The following is a 21,727-nucleotide window of genomic DNA, read 5'->3' as shown; positions in this document are numbered from 1 at the left end:
CGCTGGGTCAGTGTGTGCTAAGTGCTGGGACAATAAGGACACTCAGGATGACTTAACCATAAAATTCAAGTCCACAAAGTTCAGCAAACATCTGCTGAATGCCAAGCACTTACGGAGGGCGAGGAGGTAGGGGCGTGAACAAGACCAATCCCGGCCTTCAGGGAGGCAACTGTGGGAAATAACTGTGACACAGGATACACACCATCACGTGACAAGCACACCCAGAGAATTAGGGATTATGAACGAACGCTCCTGAAACACAGAGAGATGAATTCTTGCCGGGAGAGGTGAGAGGAGGTGCCATTCAGGGGACACTTCCAGGGTGGAATTCACAGAAGTCTGTGCACATGAGGAAGAAGAAAAATGGACTATGATTTGAGAGGTTTCTATGCAGTTAACTATCATCTGAGATAGGGCAAGAGGATGAAAAGCAGGTTTTGCACCTGATATATTAAAGTTACTCAATAAGGGACTTCCCTGGCAGCGCAGTGGTTAAGAATCCGCCTACCGATGCAGGGGACACAGGATCGAGCCCTGGTCTGGGAAGATCCCACATGCCACGGAGCAACTAAGCCCGTGCGCCACAACTACTGAGCCTGCGCTCTAGAGCCTGTGAGCCACAACTACTGAGCCCACGTGCCACAACTACTGAAGCCCACACGCCTAGAGCCCGTGCTCCACGAGAAGCCACCGCAATGAGAAACCTGAGCACAGCAAACGAAGAGTGGCCCCTTCTGGCCGCAACCAGAGAAAGGCCCTCACGCAGCAACGAAAACCCAACACAGCCAAAAATAAATAAATAAAATAAAATTAATTAATTTTTTTAAAAGTTACTCAGTAAACATTCACTGAGTGAAGGAAAAGAAACTGGGTTCAGTTTCATACATATAAATATGCACATATAGGGACTTCCGTGGCAGCCCAGTGGTTAGGACTCCACACTTCCACTGCAGGGGCCCAGGTTCCATCCCTGATCAGGGAACTAAGATCCCACAAGATGCTCAGTGCGGCCACAAAAAAAAAACAAAAAATGCACACATACATTTCCAGGTTCCAGAGTCCAAAGCTGGTTTGGAAACACCATCTATTTCTTATTTCCTTTTTTTTTTTTTTTTTGCGGTACGCGGGCCTCTCACTGTTGTGGCCTCTCCTGTTGCGGAGCACAGGCACCGGACGCGCAGGCTCAGCGGCCATGGCTCACGGGCCCAGCCGCTCCGCGGCATGTGGGATCTTCCCGGACCGGGGCACGAGCCCGTGTCCCCTGCATCGGCAGGCAGACTCTCAACCACTGCACCACCAGGGAAGCCCCCTGTTTCCCTTTATAACATAATAGCATTATAAACTCATAACTGTTTCTTTTTTTTTTTTTTTTTCCTCAGGGGCAGGGGTTAGGTTTGGACACAGAAAGAGTAAAGTTCCGCTTAGGTTACAAAACAAGCCAAGTGAGCAGAAACTGGCACTAGCTTTCCACCTCCTTCATGGCCTGCCCACCTCTCAATTCTTCTCCCCTTGACTCTTCCCCAGTAAACCCACTTTTCTTGGGAGAAAAAAATTCTTCAGGAAAAAAATATTAGAAATCACTAACTAGGGACTTCCCTGGTGGTCCAGTGGGTAAGACTCCGCACTCCCAATGCAGGGGGCCCAGGTCAATCCCTGGTCGGGGAACTAGATCCGCACGCATGCCGCAACTAAAAGATCCCGAATGCCGCAACTAAGACCTGGTGCAGCCAAAGTAAATAAATAAATTTGAAAAAAAGAAGAAAAAAAAAAGAAAGCAAGAAATCACTAACTAAGCATCTCCTGTAGGCCGGTGGGATTGGGGGTGGGGGAAGCTCAGAGTCTACATCTGGCTCCTCCAATCCCAGCTGTGTGACTGCTGACCAAGAAATGTAACCCCTGGCTTCAGTTTCCTCATCTGAAGACTGGAGATCAATGAAGTAACTGCCTCAGGGTGTTTTGTTGAAGATTTAATGGATAAGTACCTGGAATACAGTAACCCCCAAATGATAGTTACTCCTGTTATTATTACTATCGTCATTTTAAAACACTAGTGGACACACAGCACAGGGAGATCAGCTCGGTGCTTTGTGACCACCTAGAGGGGTGGGATAGGGAGGGTGGGAGGGAGGGAAACGCAAGAGGGAAGAGATATGGGAACATATGTATATGTATAGCTGATTCACTTTGTTATAAAGCAGAAAATAACACACCATTGTAAAGCAATTATACTCTAATAAAGATGTTTTAAAAAAAATAAAAATAAAAAAATAAAACACTAGTGGTATTATTTTTATTTTTGCAACCTGCCCTATTATCCCTGTGTCTACTGCTTTGACCCTTCTGCCTGTTTAAGCCCTGGATTCCCTTCTGTAATGGGGGGAGCTGTGACAGAGAATGATAAAAGCACAAAGCCAACCGGCCTCAATCCTTAGCGAAGGGAAACATTGAGCAACCTCTGCATCCCATCAGCCACCAAAACGACAGAGTCCAGTTTGTGTCGGGCAGGGGCAAGATCAGAAGATCTATTTCTCCCCCGAGCTCTACGACCTCAGGCAATTCCTACAACTGCTCCTACATCCACTAGACAAAGGAAATAATAGCAGGGCTCCTGATCACCTAACCAGATTACAGATATGAAAACACCTGTCCAAGATAAAACCAAATAAATGCTATCACTACTCTGAGCTAGGTCATGCATTCAGCAAGTCTGGACTGAGCAGCCTCCGGGTGCCAGAATGTGCCAGAAGGAAGGAGGCTGATTCTTTTGCTCTCTTCCTTCCACATCCATTTCTGCCACTATTTAGTGGCAGGATTAATTTGCAAACTCCCCCGCCCTATAAAGCAAGTAAGAGATTACAAAGCCAGAGGACTGGTGAAGAGTTGGTTGGTAGAAAGCCTGTTTCTACTGCCAGCTTTCTTGCACAAAGCAAGTCTATGTCTGTAATATAATAGGTATTATAATTTGAGGGAATATAGGAAAAATAAATCAAGTGGTCTGTCATGTGGCAACAAAAGCCCCAATATACAGCCATGTCTTGGACAACTGCTCTGAGGGCAGCACCAGAGTGTGGCGGTATGGAGGATACAGGGGTAGTTTAGGCCCTTGACGATAATATTCCCGATTAGAACAGGGCTTCCCAGCTGGGCTTCTGGGACAAGCACGTGGCTAGTGGATGGAGCAGGGTTTTGGAGCCAATCACACCAGGTCTCCTGGTCCACAGACAGTACACCTTGGAAAATCACTTCACCTCTCTGTGCCTCAATTTTCTCAAGTGTAATAAAATAATAATAGTATTAATAGCTTCTGGTTTTCAAGTACCAGGCACCATGAACTTGACATATGTGATCTCCCACAATCCTTGCAAGCATTCCAGGAAGCCAAATGGAGATTAGACGTGCAGCTGGGGATGCCCTCAGGACTAAATGAGATGACATGATTTCAATGCTTAACACCTAAACGTTGCCCAACTAATTTTGGTGCTCAGAATGCCACTTGCCTACCCCACTTTGAGCTCCTTGGGTATTCCCACAGTCCAGGCACAGTGCCTGATACATTGTGAACACACAACATTCACTAAGCTGGAAAAGTGGCCCCAGAGCCTATGAGGCATGTTAATGGTGATCGCAACTCCTGAATTCCTCAGACTGGAAAACAGGCGTGGAGAAGAGGCCAGACAGATTGGCTCTTTCACAAGTTATGTACTCAACAAATATCTATTGAGTATACTATGTGCCAGCCATCTTGCCAAGCCAGGGGATGGAGACAGCATGAACATCTCAAACTTGTCATTACAGATGGAGTGATACAACGGCACGGGAAGGAGGGGACTGACTGGGATCTCAGCAGCTGGCAGAAGACAGACTTGGGTTCAAACTTTAGCTCTGTAACTCATTAGCTCCATGACCTTGGGCACATTATTTAATCCTCTCATCAATCTGAGTTTCATCAACTGTACAAAAGGGTATGTAATAATGGCACCTTCATCTCATAGGACAGTTTTAAGAAACAGGTAAGCTAGGGACTTCTCTGGAGGTCCAGCGGTTAAGAATCCGAGCTTCGGGCTTCCCTGGTGGCACAGTGGTTGAGAATCTGCCTGCCAATGCAGGGGACACGGGTTCGAGCCCTGGTCTGGGAAGATCCCACATGCCGCGGAGCAACTAAGCCCGTGCGCCACAGCTACTGAGCCTGCGCGTCTGGAGCCTGTGCTCCGCAACCAGAGAGGCCACGACGGTGAGAGGCCTGCGCACCGCGATGAAGAGTGGCCCCCGCTCGCCGCAACTAGAGAAAGCCCTTGCACAGAAGCGAAGACCCAACACAGCATAAATAAATAAATAAATAAATAAATAAATTTATATATTAAAAAAAAAGAATCCGAGCTTCCACTGCAGGGGGGACCAGGTTCTCTCCCTGGTCGGGGAGCTAAGATCCCGCATGCCACGTGGTGCGGCCCAAAAAAAAATAAAACAGAAAAGAAACAGATGAGCTAACCCATCGGAACTCAGGACAATGCCGAGCACGTGGTCAGCATTTTCTAAGCGTTAACTATTACTATCAACACAACGCCCAGTACGTAGTAAGCATATCAACCATCCACCATTATTACTGTTATTCCAGAAGTTACATCCTGGCTGCAGGCCTCATTCTGGACAAGGGAAACCTCCAGGGCATTTTCTGGGTCCCAGGACCACCCCCCCACCCCCACCCCCCACTTAGGGTTCCTTGATTGCAGTCTCAGTGCATCTGGATGTCACTGTCACCAATCATCCTGGAGCTGATGGTACCTGTACTCTTAAACTCTCACCTGAGCCGCCGGGAAGCGATGTTCCTTGTCCACCTGGGCCGCGATGGGAAAGAGCTCCTTCTCAGCAAAGTCCCGGCATGTCTGACGAAGCATCTGGTGTGTCTCGGGCAGTTCCACAGACTGGTAGATGGTATGTAAGCAACGCCAGTCCCGAGGCCGGAGAGCTGCCAATGAGAAGAGTAGTCAGTGGAAGGGGAATGTAAGAGGTCTTGTGTAGTAGTAGTAATAATAATAATAATAGTGATCCACTAACTGGGTGGTTCTCCACCACGGACGATTTTGTCTCCCAAGGGACATCTGGCAATGTCTGGAGACATTTTTGGTTGTCTCAACCGAAGGGTGGTATGGAGTGGGTATAGGCCAGGAAAACTGCTAAACATTGTACAGGACAGATACCATGACAAAAAATTATAGGCCCAAAATGTTGATAGCGCTGCTGTTGGGAATAGCACTGAATGTTTACTATGCTTGCTAAACACTTTGTACAACGATCCCACTCAATCACCAGTATAACACCAATAACAGTAAGAGCACAGCTCTGTGACCTCAGGCGAGGATCCTAACTTCACAGGTTTCTCTAAATGTGGAGGACAGCAGTACTCAGCTCCTGGGCTGGGAGGATGAGATACTGACTGTAGCACTTAGCACGGGGCCTGGCAGAGACAGCTCTCAAAGAAGGTCCCCTTTATTATTATTCAGGGTGAGTGGGTCTTGACCAGGCAAAGGAAGCCCTGGCTACAGGTGTCACTGCTGCTACAGCTGGAGAGAAATGAGAAGATGGGAAAGGTACTGTATGCAATCAGCCACAAGCGCTAATACTGAGCACCTGTAATATGCCAGGCACCTGTGATTTAATCCTTATATAACAACTCTATGAGAACAACAGTATTACTGTGGTCATTTTACACAAGAGGCAGCTGAGGCTGACAGGGGCCCAAGGTCACACAAGCAGAGTGTGGGTTCAATCCCAGGGCTGGCTCCCGAGGAATGGCGCACCCTGAACCTCCGCTGAAGGATTAATGAACGGAGGGGAATGTGGGTGCAGCGGTGAAAACTGGGCTGGGTCAGAGCAGCTGCCGGGGCCACGCAGGCGCAAGGAGCAGCCCAACTGGGGCAAAGGCCGCGCCTTGCCGGAGGGGCACCGCCAGCCCGCCTGCGTCAGGCGAGAATCGGCCTCCGGGACCCACGCCCGCCCGGCCCGCCCCAGGCCGGAGCGCACTCACCTCCGCGGACGGGGCCGCAGGCCCGGGCGAATAGCGCGGCGGCCATGGAGGACGGAGACCTGTGACTGCACTGGGTTTCTTCCCGGAGACCTCGGGCCGCCAGCGCGGGTTCCGGGCTGCGGGGGGCGGGGCCGGCGCGCGCTCGCGCTCCGGGGGCGGGGCCTGCCTCGGGTCCTCCTGAGCCCCGCCTCCCTCCCAGGAGATAAATCACACTGTCCGGTGTTTGGGGAAGTCTCCGAAGTCGGTTCCAGGCCGATCTTAAAGCTCTTCGCGGGGGGGCCCATCTCTCCTAAAATCCAATTCCGTGGCCTAAAAAGCCCTATCTGGCCTTCCCCCGCCTCCCTCCCCGGCCCCACGCCCACCATGCCCTTGCTGTAGCCTCACAGGGCAGCTTTTCTCTAATACTTGTAGCTGGTTCCTGCCTCCAAACCTTTGCAGTCACCGTTCCCTCAGCTGGAACTCTCCTTCCCTTCATCACTCGCTGAGGCCTGCCCTGACCGCAGGAGGCCAGTGTTTCCCCCAACACACTCTCCATCCCGTTGTTTTATTTATTCCTGGCACGTAGCATCTGAAATCTTATCAAGTCCCCTGTAAGTCTGAGCGCCAAGAGGGACAAGGATCTTGTCTTGCGCTGGTGCTCATTATGTAGACATGGGGAGTTGGGTTGCTGGGAGGTTGTGCAGGTGGGGTGGCACTGCTGCTTCCCTGTTCCACTGTGGTCCCACCGTCTCACTCCCAACTTGGGGGCAGACCCCCCCCCACCCCTCCACCGGGAGCAGGGGGCACTGGTCCTTGGCGTCCGTCAGGACGCCTTCACCCTGCCCAAAAAACTACAGCGATTTCACTTGCCTGCCAAGAGTCTTGCATGGGCACAGGTGTGAGTCAGACTTCCACAGGCTCCAGACACCTCCCACACGCCCCCAGGAACCCAGTCTCTCCAGGTGCCTTTCTTCCCCCATAACTCAGACAGGCGTCTGTCCCCAGCACTGACCCACACGCCAAAAGTCCTGTCTTCCTTCAAGACCTTGCTCTGCTTCCTGCGGATCTATTAAAAGATGCGGCAAAGTCTTTCAGATGTTACCTTGCACTTAAAAGAAATGCATTCAAAAGAAAGCCTCTAAATCCACAGTACTTTTACTGTCGTTGACAAATGCTCCGAAGCTTCCTCACCTTTCATTACCCTACCTGGGCACCAGGAAGAAAAGAGCAAGAAGCAAGAGAAAGGGGGAAATAAGTGAGTGATGTTTGTGGGTAGAGGCCAATAGACCTTCAGGTGCCACAGACCATCTAAACCAGACTTATTTTTAACTTGTATTGTTTGTGAGCTTAAACATGGATGTAAGTTTTATATGAAAAGTATACAAGTTTTCCAAAAGAGACACAAATCAGAAGATGGTGCAAGGGGTTGGAGAGAGGGAGGAAACGGGCTGCAAACACCAGGCACTTGAGGGAACTTTCTGAGGTGATGGAAATGCCCTGTATCATGATTGTGATCATGTATCCATTTGTCAAAACTCATCAAACTGTACTCTTAAATGAGGTGAATTTACTCTTAAATGAGGTATAGTTAAAACACACCTTAATGAACATGTTTTAAAAACATGTATATACATTTTTAATTCTCAAAGCACTCCATCAAAATGTAAAGCAAAAAATACTACGCCTAAAGCTCAATACTGTGCCCTAATCACCCTAGAAATCAGCTCTACTCATTAAACCAATATTTACAGAAAGGCCACGTAAAGAAACTCAGAGCCCACCCCCGCTCCACTCCTGCCCGCCCCATGACCCAAGGGGCCCAGTCAGGAGACCAGAGAGGGTACGCGCATACTGTGAAAATCTTTCTTTTATTACTGTCTCTTGTGGCAAAATAACATTTTGTACAAATAAGTCACCTAGTTTACTTTGGACACAAAGACAATACAAACTGGGATGAGGACCTCAGGTGAAGGGGAAAAGGGGAGGACAGACCAGGTCATTAACGCTTCTTACGTTCTGTGAAAAATAGATATACAGGGAAAAAACAGACGTTCACCAGTTCAGTGACTTCACACGATCCTTTGTGCAACAAGGGGTAAATCCACCTCCACCAGACCCTTCTTGTACCTAAGATGTCCTGTGATGCGGAATGTGAGAAACATGGTGATCTGATGATGGGGCCCCTACACCAGGCACGGCAGCACCCTCTGCATCAGGGGTCCGCACACACAGACGAGTGTGTGCTATGATTCTGAGAACTGTCCCCATTCCCCAACCTCACTGACGTCAGAGTGACAACGGCCACCAGAAGGAAGGGACGTTACAGAGAAAAAAAAGAGAGTACCCTGGGAGCCTATTGAGGGTGGCAAGACACACTAAAGCAAGACTCACCCAATCTGTATATTAGACACAGCCTATTAAGTCCATTCCGGAAATGAGTCCCACTTCAACTGAAGAAACAAGCTGAAGATTCCCCGAGCTACTGCCACGTCAAGAATCTCCAGTCTCCGCATAGCCCCAACGCCCCCAAATCACCGCCCCTATTTGAGAACTGGATGGCCTTTAAAGACTGTGAGGTCTTCAGGAAGGCTGACATGGCCCTGAAAAGTATTTTCCCTGCAAGACAGCTCTGAGCTAACACATGAGGAGAGGATGACCTACTTTATCCCAGGACTACTTTTACTTATTTCCTCTGTTTACTCTTTAAAACACAGAATAAATTAAACCAGGATCTTCTTTGCAGCAGCTAAAAGGGCATCTGAGCCCAAAAGCTCCACAGGAAAAGAGAGTCGCTCTCCCAGGAGACTCCAGGCCAGAGGGACAGGAGCAAGACACGAGGCAGGGGTGCAGGCAGCAGGCCCCCTGGCGCCAGCTGGGCCTGTCAGTCTGCTGGGATGTGTTCCCCTCAGGAGCTGCCTCTCAGGTACCAGCTCTGAACAGAGGGCACGGTCTCCCCCAGGCAGGTAGGTTTTTTCCTCCCATTTTATTGCCCACAGGTAACTGCTACCAACAGCCCAGACTCCTTAACAACATGGCCTCCTGATTCAACTTCTGATGAGTTCAGCTACTTTCAGAGAAGGTATGACTTCCAATTCTCTCCCCAGTTCGGGTACAAAAGCTTGAATTTCAGACTTACCCTAGCTAACACCCCAGAGAGGTAATGCTTCTCAAGGTTTCCTGAGTAGCTAGACACAAGAATCCAGAGTCCCAGGTACAGAATACCAGACCTTCAGGAGCAGAAGATAGCAAATCCCTGTGCCGTTGGGCACAGACCGAGCACTTGGCCTCAAAACGGTCTCCAGTGAGACTAAAGCAAGCTCTTGGGAAGAGGATACAGCACTATTCAAGCCAGAATGCCTGCCTCCTCGGCCCTCTTCCCAGCAAAAGCTAACACCGCAGGTAAGAGACAGCCCACTAGCCTACAAGACACGGTCTGCCTGGGACACATTTCCAAGACACACTCTACTGAGCAGAGTTCTGGGCAGTTCCAGAAACCACATCCTAGATAATAATTAAACATCAAATAGTAGAAAAACTCTCCCGACTGGGCTTCTGTCACAGAGAAAAGGGGTTATTCTGAAGCTCAGTGAACACAAATCTGTTGAGGGAGCCCCAGTGAGAAACAGAAGGTGAAGAGGCAGTGCTGATGTCTGTCCGGCAGTGTATGGGATAGAGCCACACATAAGGCACCTGGATTTGCAGCCGACTCCAGTTCTGGGATTCACTGGTCTGGGGATGAGTAGCCCACCCTGCAGGGAACCCGGTCTCTTCCTCCCTCGGGGGTTGGGTGCAGTGCCAGCACACAGGGCTAACCAGGGTTTTCTCAGTGAGGAAGTTGCCAGCATCTGGCACAGCCCGGACTCTGGCCTGGCACAAAGCACTGGACCACGGTTCAAGGCCACTCACGCTCTAGAATGCAAACAGGGAGCAACACTGGTCAGTGAAAGCACAGGAGCATCTGTGGCAAAGCGCTGGCCCTTCTCTCCCTGGCTCCACCTGGCCTTTCTCCCAAGCACCTAGGGAGACAGCTCTCCGGTCACAGATACCATGTACCTGGGCCCTTCCTACTGCGACCTTTCTAGCAATGCTAAACCCTGGCCGCAGCAACAGTCTTATCAGAGGGTCAGGAGTTGGGCCTGAGCACTTAAATCGCCCAGACAGTCGGACAACAGTAGGGAGCTAGGCACGGACAGTCCATCCAGTGAGGGCCTGAGGGATGTGTGAGGAAGTTTTTTGAGAACACGTCTCTCTGATAGGCCACCTCAGCTGACTTCCCCCTTTCCCAACGCCCAAAACCATTCCAAGTGACAGTCCAAAGGACCAGAATACACATTACTTAGGTCTGACCGGCCAGGATGGTTCCAGGAACTACTTCAGTACAAAAGCAGGTACGACATGACCCAGATTAGCCCCGGGAGCCTGACTGATACTATCAGAAGTCTGGCCACACATCCTATATGCTGGGAACGCCACTGACATTTTATAAAGCCTCCCCACAAGAAGCTTAGAAATAAAAAAACAAAATACAATAAGGCCTGCTCTGGCCTCGAGAGATACTACAGTTCCAAGAGCAAAACTGACACACTGTATTTCAGGAGAAACTCAAAAGTTAGGAGCCAGGAGAAGCAGAGCAAGCTCATCTTCCCTCTGGAAGGAGAACAGGAAGGCACTGCCAGGTTGAAACCTCAGTGGAGCCCCAGGAGGACCGGCTGAGGATCCGGAAGTCAGACAGATAAGCGGCCCCTACGTAAGACAGATCCTTCAGTTTGGCAGCCTTGCCCACCCCAGTGCCTCAACTCCTGGCACCACTCCTTCCTTCTGCCCCCCCCACCAGTTGGTTTAGGACGATGCACAGGCTGAGGTCAGAGTGTGCTGACGGCGACCCTGCAGGCGAGAGAGGAGTCTCAGCTTCCCACAGTGCCCCCGAACCTACAGAAGGGCGTTCTCTCCCCGGCACAGCTCTGCCTGGAGAGACCCAGGCTCATCAGGACAACCCAGAGGAGCCATGACTACATGAAAATAAACTTTCTATTTTTATCTGGATTCCAGGAGCCTTATGCTAAGTTTTACTATAGTACCTCTGTGACCTAAGGGGCAGGGAAAAAAGGAAGAAAAAATACTGGGGAAGGAAACACAGCACTGCTTGGCACCTCTCTTGGAGCACAGGAAACTGCCACCCCAGCCTCGGCTTCCTGGGGCCAGGTTCCAGATGTGTGTTGACAGACTGCAGCTTCAGCCACCTCCGTGCACCAGGACCTCGGGCCACAGCAAAGCACCTCCCCGTCCGCTCCTGCCACAGCTACTGGCCCCCATTATAGGCATAGTCAGCCTTGTTGTGCATTATCAGCTTGTTGTCGACAAAGTAGAAGCTGTCAGAACGGGTCTCATAGGGATTTTCAATCATCAGACGAACTGCAAGTCAGGGAAAGGAAAAAAGCAAAGACTTATGTGTGAGTCTGCCCCATGGGCCAGGTGGGAAAAAACTGAGCATTCCCTCGAAAATTCGTAAACAAGCCCTTCCTGAAAATGTGAGCTCACGCTGTCAGAATAATGAGGTCAGAACAGAGGGAGCCAGGCCTTGAGAGCTGGGGAGACCTGGGGACCACAGAGGCCCCCAAACTGAGCATGCTGTCCACCTCAACAGAAGGATGCAACCAGCTCTGGACCTGGCCCTCCGAGGCCATCGCCAGCCTGGTGCTCCGTCAGAACCCCAGGGAGAGGTGCTCGCCCGCTTGCCAAGAGGCACCACAGCAGCCTACTGACTTGGTGCTTCTGGTCCCCACCTCTAGACACTCTGGTCCAAATTCAGAAAGCTGCGCCTCACTGTGCTCACGTCCCGCAGGCAACCCTGACAACAAAGGAATCCCAGATGTGCGTGGATGCAGGGGCACAAAGGGCAAGGAGCCTTCTCCAGAGATGGCTCGGGGTATTAACTTGCCAACAATCCAGCAAAGGGTGAGCCTGTCTTGGGATCCAGATTTAAATCATCTGTTTGTTCAGGCAGTTGCCCCGACCTCTTTAACCATAACTGGAGGGTCAAGAGAACTGCGAGTCACTACCTCTGGTTGGTTCTGAGTCAATGGTCACATGCTGTTCTGAATCCTCTGGAGGAAATGCTGTTGCTGACCACAGTTCTCAAAAGGAGAGCTGACTGTTTCAAGTTCTTTGAACTCAGCCAGGCCAGAGTTATTTAGTTCATATCCAGAGTATTGACCCCCACGCTCTTTAAAAAGCTTATTTGGCTTCAAGAAGAAAAAGTTACATGGCCTTAGATAAAAACCTGAAATACTGTACATAATCTTTTCTCGCAGTATCTACATATTCCAGCCCAGCCTGGGGAGCGGGCTTCAAACGAGGATCCTAACAGTTGATGCGGTCATCAATGCCCTGCCCACTTCTCAGCAATCCTCACTTTACCTGGGAACAGTACTGCTGCACCAGTCAAGAATACCTGTCAGAAAATGACAATTTTAAGGATCTGGGATTCTGAGAAAATTGGTCGGTGTACGTAGACCTTCGCCAACAATCCAACTAAACTCCACCACTACTCACAGGATCCCACTCACATCCTGACTGCTCTAGAACAACCTCCCCTAATTCCTCACAGGGGATGCTAACGTGAGAGGGCCAGACCGAAGCCATGGGAATACACAGACTGTTCTTCCTCTGTCATTCAGTCCATCTCCTCCCCGGCCCAGCCTTCTCCCTCCGGCGCCTTCCCCAGCTCTTCCTCCCCAGAACTACAGGGTGACTCTTCCTCAGACACGGCTTCCCTCGCGTTACTCCTTCTGCTCCGAGCCTCTAACAGCTTTCCTAGCACCTGCTGGATCTACTCTAACAGTTTCATCTAATTAACCTTCTACCTGCAGAGAATGAGAAAGGGGTGGTCCTCAGGACTAGAATTCTACTTAGCCCACAGTTTCCCATGTAGTTCTGATTAGGGAAAAAGCAAAGGGCTAAAGGAGTGCCGAGCAGGAGCTGGTGACTAGAACACAGTGAAACCATGACTGGCCGTGTATTGAACTGGACTCCCAGGGATTGTCAGGGGCCTCCTCTTATCTCCCTCAGCCACTCTCTTCCCCGCAGCAGGCATCTAAAAGGGATGGCCTGTATTAAAACCTTCAGTGCTCCCATGCAGGCAGAGTCAGAGTTTGAAACATGAGACAGGAGCAATAGGAAACGAGAAGCCTGAGGTCGAAAGACTAGAGACGCATCATGTCCCTACTTCTCTGCAAATGAGGTTGTTAGACTAGATGGATTTCATTTCAAGGTCTGTTCCTCTAGCCTGAAGAATCCAGAATGTTGTGAAAGTCAGGGGATACGTACTGACATCCTCAGAAAGCTGGGGAAACTCATAGATATGTTCACAAGTGTTCCTACTGCTGGGGATGCAGAAGCCGAAATCAAAGTCAAAGTTTTTCAGCAGGCGTTCCCGGAAATAGTGCCGTTCGATCATCCGGAAGTTTGACACAGGTTTGTCTCCCACCGTGAACTCCACCCTGCAGAATAAATCTCTGTGAGCCTGACTTTGCCTCCTCCCTCCTCTAAAGCCAACCCCAAACCTAACCAAGAACATTCTTCTCTGAACCAGAAGAACGTCCTCCCTTCAGGAAATGCTGGTACTCACGTGGCGCCCACGGTGCGGAGGCGGAGAAATGCTGGCGTGAACTGATAGCGGACGAAGCGGCCCGCACTGACATCCACATCTCCGCCTGCTGCTGCCACTGCCTCCTCCTCCTCCTCCTCCTCCTGGTCTGCAAGAGCACATGGAAGCTGAATCACCATCTCGGCAAAGATCACGACCGATCAGCAGTACCGACACCGACACCGATATGGCAGGGCAGCCAGTACTCACTGAGCATATGCTGTAATTCCAGGCCCCGTGCTGCACGCCTCACAGGATCCTGTGATCCTGTAGATGTTGTCTTCATTTTATCTCCACTTTACAGACCAGGAAGCTCAGACTCAGAGAGATTAGCTAACGTGTCCAAAGTCCCCCAGATATAGGCAGACCTCAGAGAGACTGCGGGTTCAGTTCCAGACCACCATGGTAAAGAGAGTCACATGAAATTTTTGGTTTCCCAGTGTATACAAAAGTTATGTTTACACTTTACTACAATCCATTAAGTATGCAATAGCATTATGTCCAAAAATAACAATGCACACGGCTTAATTTAAAAATAATGCTGGGCTTCCCTGGTGGTGCAGTGGTTGAGAGTCTGCCTGCCGATGCAGGGGACACGGGCTCGTGCCCCGGTCCGGGAAGATCCCACATGCCGCGGAGCGGCTGGGCCCGTGAGCCATGGCCGCTGAGCCTGCGCGTTCGGAGCCTGTGCTGCGCAACGGGAGAGGCCACAACAGTGAGAGGCCCGCGTACCGCAAAAAAAAAAAAAAAGCTGCTATATTCAATATCCTATAATAAACCATAATGGAAAATATGAAAAAATATACATATGTATAACTGAATCACTTTGCTGTAAACCAGAAAATAACACAACACTGTAAATCAACTATACTTCAATAAAAATTTTTTTCTTTAAATGCTGTTGGAAAAAATGGAGCCAATAGACTTATTCAATGAAAGGTTGCCACGAACCCTCACTTCGTAAAGAACACAATTTCTGCGAGGCACAGTAAAGTGAAGCACAATAAAATGAGGTACGCCTGTAGTAAATGGAGGGAGCAGGGATGTGAATCCAGGTCCATCAGACTCAAGGCCTGTTCTTAAACACTAAGCTGTTTGCCTTTTATATAATCTGGCGCCTTGGGCCATATCCTAACGGTGAAGCCTGAAACACCAGCTGGGTGGCTGTGACGTGGTCTCTGCTATACAGACTAGGTCTGCTGTTGACCCAGTTAAAGTGCTTGCTGCTAACCAAAAGAATGAGGCTATAAAAGTTGAAACTATTCAAAAGGCACCTTCAAAGAATGCAAAAATTTCTGACACAGCAAAGACAAATCCCTAGAAATAATCTTGCTATTTAAATGGAAGACACTGACCTATAGCCTTGGGGTACTGCACTTTCTTGGACTAATGCCTATTCCAGGCCATACCAGGCCCAACACTCCGAGCACCTGGGAAAAGGTGAAGCGGATGGGCCATGAACCAACACGTGAGATCAGAGAGAGGGTCCACAAGAGTAACGACGGGCTCTGGTCTAGACCACTCCTGAACCCAGGAATGAAAGATTTGTAAAATGCATCAGAGAACATTCTAATGTAAACAAGGAGTTAGTTCCCTCTCTAGTAGCTACAGCCACCCAGTATCCAACAAGGGTATTTTTTCCAGTTCTAGGCTGAACATAGGTGCAGTAAAAGAGGAGTCTTTTTTAGCATCAGACATCTCTGCCTGTGACAAGCCCAAGAGGAGCTGGGCAACCAGACTGAGTAGGGGTTCAAAGCCAGAGACTCCACAGCCCTGGCTCCAACAATGGGATTCAAAAAGGATCAGACCAAACCTTCTGAGGGATTCGAACTCATCCGAACAAGTGCTGTAGGAGGGCACTGAATCAGTGTGTGCGTATTCTTAGTGAATGAAGATCCTTAAAGGTAAAGACTGGATGGGCTGTAAATCAAGGTATCTTTACAGTATCTGCAGCTGACCTTCTTCTTGAGATTTAGTTTTATACTGAAATGACTATTCTGAGCCCAGTCTCATCCAAATCCATACACCTGAAGTAGCCCTGGGGTCCTGGGAACATCTTAAGTAGTAGGACCTGTGGCTTAGAGATACAAACAGCACAGACCCAGGAAGCTGGCTGGCCCTGACCCTCCCAATACAAGATTTAAGTACCCACAAGCTTGAGCCTTTAGACACCCTGGTCAATACTAGATTACGACAGCATAAAGAATACTGGGTAGTGAGACTTCCCTGCTGGTGCAGTGGTTAAGAACCCACCTGCCAATGCAGGGGACACGGGTTCAATCTCTGGTCCGGGAAGATCCCACACACCACAGAGCAACTAAGCCCGTGTACCACAACTACCGAGCCTGCACTCTAGAGACCGTGAGCCACATCTACTGAGCCCATGTGCCACAACTACTGAAGCGCGCACGCCTAGAGCCCGTGCTCCACAACAAGAGAAGCCACTGCAATGAGAAGCCCGCACACCACAACAAAGAGTAGCCCCAGCTCGCCGCAACTAAAAGCCCGCGTGCAGCAACGAAGACCCAAAGCAGCCCAAATATTAATTAATTAATTAATTAATTAATTAAAAAAAAAAGAATACTGGGTGGGGTGAGGAGACCAGTGCTCTAGCCTTGGCTGTATAATTAACCTGAGCTGAGACTTTTTCATGAAAGCCTTTTGATTTATCTGGGTTACTAACAGCTGTCTTACCAAATTTACAGGCTCTTTCTGAATAGCAAATCAGATGAGAAAAGCTTGGCAAAAAGAGTCATCAACACAGACCATGGCTGATACTCTGAAGGACTATCTAGGCTGGTGTTCTAGTAACTAACTCCAGGGGGTGCTCCATTTCCAGTGATGTGCTCCAAAGACGTACGTGTGGTCCCCTGGTCAGAAATGAATCACCCTGGAACTGCATCACAAGCACAGGAAGTGTCCATTCAAAGCTACCTTAAGGGGTCCCAAGGAGATGAGTTCACAGGTCTAGGCCTTCTGTTCATCCCAAAAATGGCAGACATTAAAGTCCAAACTAGGACTTACTGGGAAATCTGAGACACTATTTAAAGGAAAGGGTGTGAGAAGACACTGCCTCATGATCTGGACTGGAATCCTCCGTATCACCCTTCCAGAGTGTCCCCAGGACTCAAGGTTCAGGTAGGCTTCCTCATTGGAGTTTAATTTCAAGGATTCCTTTCCTAAGTGGAGGAAACATGGTAAGATCAAAGGGCAGAGGACCTTAGGAAAGTCACCTGGAAATTCTGGGCCTCAGTTTCCTTATCTGTAAAATAAGGATAATAACCCCCCACAGAGGTGTGAGGATTACATGAACTGACGTAAACAGAAAGATGTGGAACACAGTGACCAGCACAGAGTAGATACTCAACAAACAATCAGCCTCTCAGCACAGCTTCAAGCCAACAGGCCCACAGGCAGGCTTCAGGAGGCGGCTGGAAGCAGGCCGCTGGAGTCTGTGACACAGGATGCAGTGGCATACAAAAACTCAAGCGTGAAAGACCTTTTGCTCCAACTGTCAAGTGGCTACTGCAATACTAAGGCCTACCTGACACACAAGGTTTGGCAATCTCAAAAAGCACTGTCCCGGTCTCCAAATCTCGAATTTTGAAGCGTGTGAAATCAATACTGTAGACGTTGTCTTCGGGTTTACATAAATAATCTGAAAATGAGAGAGAGAGACCAATGCCGTTAAATAATCCTCCAAATCTACCATTTCTTTCTCAAGTTTTGAAGCAAACTCAGGTTTTATTCTTACACAATTCACTTAAAATATACCCCAGGGCCTCCCTGGTGGCGCAGTGGTTGAGAGTCCGCCTGCCGATGCAGGGGATACGGGTTCGTGTCCCGGTCTGGGAGGATCCCATATGCCGCGGAGCGGCTGGGCCCGTGAGCCATGGCCGCTGAGCCTGCGCATCCGGAGCCTGTGCTCCGCAACGGGAGAGGCCACAACAGTGAGAGGCCCGCGTACCGCAAAAAAAAAAAAAATAAAAAAAAAAAAAAAAATAAAATATACCCCAAAACTTCCTTTTATGTTATAAGCAAAAGTTGTGTGGAGAGAATTAGGGGATCCAAGAAAGAAAAAATGTGCATGGGCTTGTGTGGATGAAAGAGTACTGTAACACTAGAAATAGGGATGGTAAAAGGGGATTTCTTTGGAAACACTTCAAAAATGGCCCATAAACCTTTCATTGGATATCACAACAGGATAGAATTTTTTTTAGAAATCCATTTTAAAACATTTATGCTGATCTAATGGCTAATATGGTGCATGTTTGCTGACTGTATCACAAAGCACAGATCAGCAAACTTTTTCTGTAAAGGGTCAGATCATGAATAATTTAGGCTTTTGGCCACACAGTCACTATCACAACTACTCAACTCTGTCGCTGTAGCACAAAGGCAGCCACGAACATGGAAATGAATGGTGTGGCTGTATTCTAATAAAACTATTTATAGACACGAAATACAAATTTTATATAACCATGTGTCCCAAGATTTTTTTTTTTTCCAACCATTTGAAAAGGTAAAAACCACTCTTAGCTTATGGGCTGCACGAAACCAGGTGGTGGGCCATACCTACCCAGGCACAGGACAGATCTGCTATGGAGGGCGTGAGGCCAAAGTGATGTACAGCCCCCAAAAACCTGATCAACTAATCAAAACAGTACTGATCAAAGACAATTTCATTGATTTCTTTATATCATGACTCCTGAGAGCATCTTCTCCACAACTCACTTTGGCACTTTATCTTATACTGCCTGTTTGTGTTAGCTGTTTCATGTTTTACAAGCTGACTCTCCAATAAGATGGCAAACTTGAGAGCTAGTGATTATTCTGTAACTCCCAAAAGTGCTGAGATTGGTTCTGCACCTTTAGAGGGGACTCAATAAATAACCTGCTGAATGGAACAGACTTTAAGAGTAAAAAATCCAGAGATCACCAAGCTGACTTGTGACTTTCTCCAATAAGCTGCTGAGGTGTGTTTGAGCAATGGCACCAAGCTCAAGTTCCTACACAGGACCTCAGTGCTCTCCTAGAATGCCGCTCAGGGCCAGGCATTAGAGTGGCCTAATTCACCTTTGGTATCAGGAGAAAGCATGGGGTGAGAAAGGTGAGGTGGTGAGCATTTCCGTACCTTCAGAGCCCCAAATGAAATCTGGGTCAGAACAGAAGCAGCTTTTTCACAATGTTTCTATGAAACAGAATAGCAAGACCTCCCAAAGATATACTCAGGCATGCAAAGGACAGTCCCAACCCAAACAGTGATGGAAAATGGGGATTTGGAAATACCCAGACTCAAATTAAAGCTATTTTAGGAGATGGGAATTCCCTTTCAAACAGGCTGGACCAAGGCCTATCCCCCCAAACTGTCATCCTCAAATCACTGGGGCGGCCTCTATCTCCCTGAGGGACACCTGAGCAGCCCTGGGCTGCCGACTAAAGCAATTCAGCAGATAATAGGACGGCAGTCTTTAATCCATCAAGGGAGTGTTGGTGCTTCAACGTTAGAAGTCTGGAGGACAGGGCCGGCTGGGCAAGCAGGGTCTAACCAACTGACTGCAAACTCTTAGGGGGAAACAGCAGCAAGAAAAAGGGCATCAAGTCAGGGGTTGGCCTGGAAGAGAACAGAAAAGAGGAAAACCAGGACAGGGGGTGAGCTATATATTTCTCCCCACCCCTCGTACTATCAATGAAAAGGTGTAGGACGGTTGCATTTTATGCAAGAAATGCATCTCTGACACCCTGACATATTCTTAATTCACTGGAACAAGTGTCAAAAGCAGGATTCACATTTTGGTTTTGTACGTGAACTGAAACTTTATTAATATTTTTTTAATGCGGCACGAAATGCCACGGCAATGTATTTGAGGAAGGAGGAGCCCACCTGCACACAAAGGGGCAACGCTAGGGGCCCAAAGAGGTAGGGGGCCAAGGCAGGCTGGAAAGGGGGCGGGGCTGTCAGGGGCCGGAGGGGAGGGAAAGGCAGAGAAAGCAGCTAGGGTAGGGGTCTGGGCTGGCAGAGGGCGGCAGAAGCTGGCTGTAGACAGGTTGAGGGGGCCTAGCTGATCAGGAACTTCACTGATGGCTGCGGGGCAGCGGCCCACTTCCCAGGGTCAGGAGGATCCGGTTAAGCCAAGGCGGGTCCCCACCCAAACAGATCCAGCTGAGGAGGAGAACGGCCGGGCCTGAGGGCCCAGCGCGGACGGGCCACAGGGAAGCCTAGCGTGGCCGGACTCAGAGGAGGGCAGTCAAGCCCCAGGAGAACCCCTCCCGACCAGGTCTAGGTGAGGGTGGGCAGCGCGGCCCGGCCGGCCGGGGGCGCCTGGGTGGACACCCTGGGCCGGCCGAGCGGCAAGCGGCCGGCTCCGCTTAGGCTACAAGGGGCCCGGGGACCGGCACGAGGGGAGGGCGCGGCCGGCCCCGCACTTACTCTCTGTGACCCGGCTGAGGCGCAGGACGTGCTCGGGCCGGATGGTGTCCAGAGCCAGCAGCTCCTGCTCCGTAACCGCTGCCCCGATGCCGTCGTCGGCCGCGTGGTGGGGCGCCTGCCGCCGCGCCTTAAGCCTGTTCAGGACGCCGCCGCCAGCCTTCTTCTTCTCCTCCTTGCCAGTCACCAGCCCCCCGGGCCCAGCCGCCGACCCCACGGCCGCAGCCTTAGAATTCGACCCGCTCATCGCTCCGCCGCCAAGATGGCCGCCGCCTCCGCAGCCGTAACTATGGAGAGCGGGGGCGGGGCCGGGCCTGTGTGGGCGGGACCTGCGGGCCGCGTCGCTAGCGCCCTCCCGCCAGCGTTGGTCCAGCCAGGTGGCTGGCACCTTAGCACTCCAGATTCTCTATCAGGCCCCCGAGGTCACCCCAAATGTCTAAAAAAAATATTCCGTACAGTCAAATGACTTTCCATCACATAAAATGTAGACGAGGCATCTTGAGAAAATGTTTTTTCATCTGTAGTCTAGAAGGTAAGGCAGTCCTTGCTATGCAAAGGCAGCTTTCTAATTAGATTGCCATTTCTAAACCGCACCGTGTCAGGCTTTGGGCTACACATTGGGCTGGGCTACAGGGAATATAAGAATACGAAAGAGGGAGGGATTGAGTCTGCTGTATTCAGCACTGTATTCAGGCAGTCTAGCTAATGCCTGACATGTGGTAGGTGCTCAATGATGATCGAATGAGTGAAGGAAGGCCTGAACAGCACCGGGCTACGGAGGAGCTCCCACTTTGTTGGGGAAGACTGTGAGGTACATAATTCATCATGTGGCCCTTCCTCTAGACCAGCCCAGTAAGTATGAATGAACCAGAAGACAAAACAGACTGCTAATTGCTGCAGCAGAGGTGCTACCAGAGCACACAGGAGGGGTCTAGGGGGTAGGGGAGAGGCTTCGGGGGTGACATCTGGCACTGAGCCATGGAAATTAACCATGATTTCAAGGACTGGAGGTGGGTGGGAGGGGGGAGGACATTGCCCTCTTATACCCCAAGTGGCTCCTTCTCTAGAGATTCTGGATCGACACCCTTCTCTGTTGGAGGCTTGGGCCTGACTGATGCAAAGTGTGTCTGCTAGGTTGATGTCACCTCTTAGATAGACTCAGGTCGAAGTGAAACTCTACCCCTCTCCCCACTGGTCAGCCTCAAAGCCTGGATTTATGCAGGACTTGCTGGATCCCTCTCATCCGACATGAGGGGTTTGGGAGTGGCTGACAGGCCTCACCTGGTTCCTGGACCAAACCCAAACCTGACTCCACCTCAGCTGCCCAGCCTGGTGGAACAGTATGTGGCCAGTTCCTATCTAAATGATGTCCTGTCTTTGAGAGATTACCACCCGGGGGGGCGACTTCCCAAACTGTTCAGGGAAATTTTAAGATGTGTACAAGAATTACACATTTGCACATTGCAATTTCCCTTTGCAAACAATTCTTTTTAAACTACTCAGCAGTAAGTGGTTACTGAAGAATTTCCAGAACTCTTAATATGCTACTTGATTGTGAATCACCAAGAAGGGAATTTAGCATGGAGCCATTTCCCACAATCACTTGCTGACTGAACATTGTCCTCAGCACCAGGACTAGTTACCTGGATCC

General features: G+C 49.8%; 2 protein-coding genes across 3 annotated transcripts in view; both read right to left on the bottom strand.

Moving 5' to 3' along the window:
* ACADS (acyl-CoA dehydrogenase short chain) overlaps positions 1–6,071 on the bottom strand; it is a gene marked incomplete at its 5' end in the record, with an annotated part of 30,080 nt that extends 24,009 nt beyond the window's left edge. For both annotated transcript variants that reach the window (XM_079718078.1, XM_079718077.1), the window contains 2 exons: positions 4,803–4,966; positions 6,026–6,071. In XM_079718078.1, coding sequence (XP_079574204.1) covers positions 4,803–4,966; positions 6,026–6,071 — 210 coding nt within the window. The remainder of the gene's footprint in view (positions 1–4,802; positions 4,967–6,025) is intronic.
* Positions 6,072–11,303: 5,232 nt separating this feature from the next.
* UNC119B (unc-119 lipid binding chaperone B) lies at positions 11,304–20,323 on the bottom strand (the record flags this gene model as incomplete). Its single annotated transcript, XM_079717847.1, has 5 exons — positions 11,304–11,416; positions 13,331–13,503; positions 13,632–13,758; positions 17,194–17,307; positions 20,080–20,323. The coding sequence occupies 5 exons, from the start codon at positions 20,321–20,323 to the stop codon at positions 11,304–11,306; spliced, it is 771 nt and encodes a 256-aa protein (XP_079573973.1).
* Between the last annotated feature and the right edge of the window lie 1,404 nt (positions 20,324–21,727).

This window comes from Hyperoodon ampullatus (assembly GCF_949752795.1).
Source record: "Hyperoodon ampullatus genome assembly, chromosome: 13".
NCBI classification, from domain to species: domain Eukaryota; kingdom Metazoa; phylum Chordata; class Mammalia; order Artiodactyla; family Ziphiidae; genus Hyperoodon; species Hyperoodon ampullatus.
The sequence above is the reverse complement of the archived record's forward strand: the minus strand, read 5'-3'. Positions and strand labels throughout refer to the sequence as shown.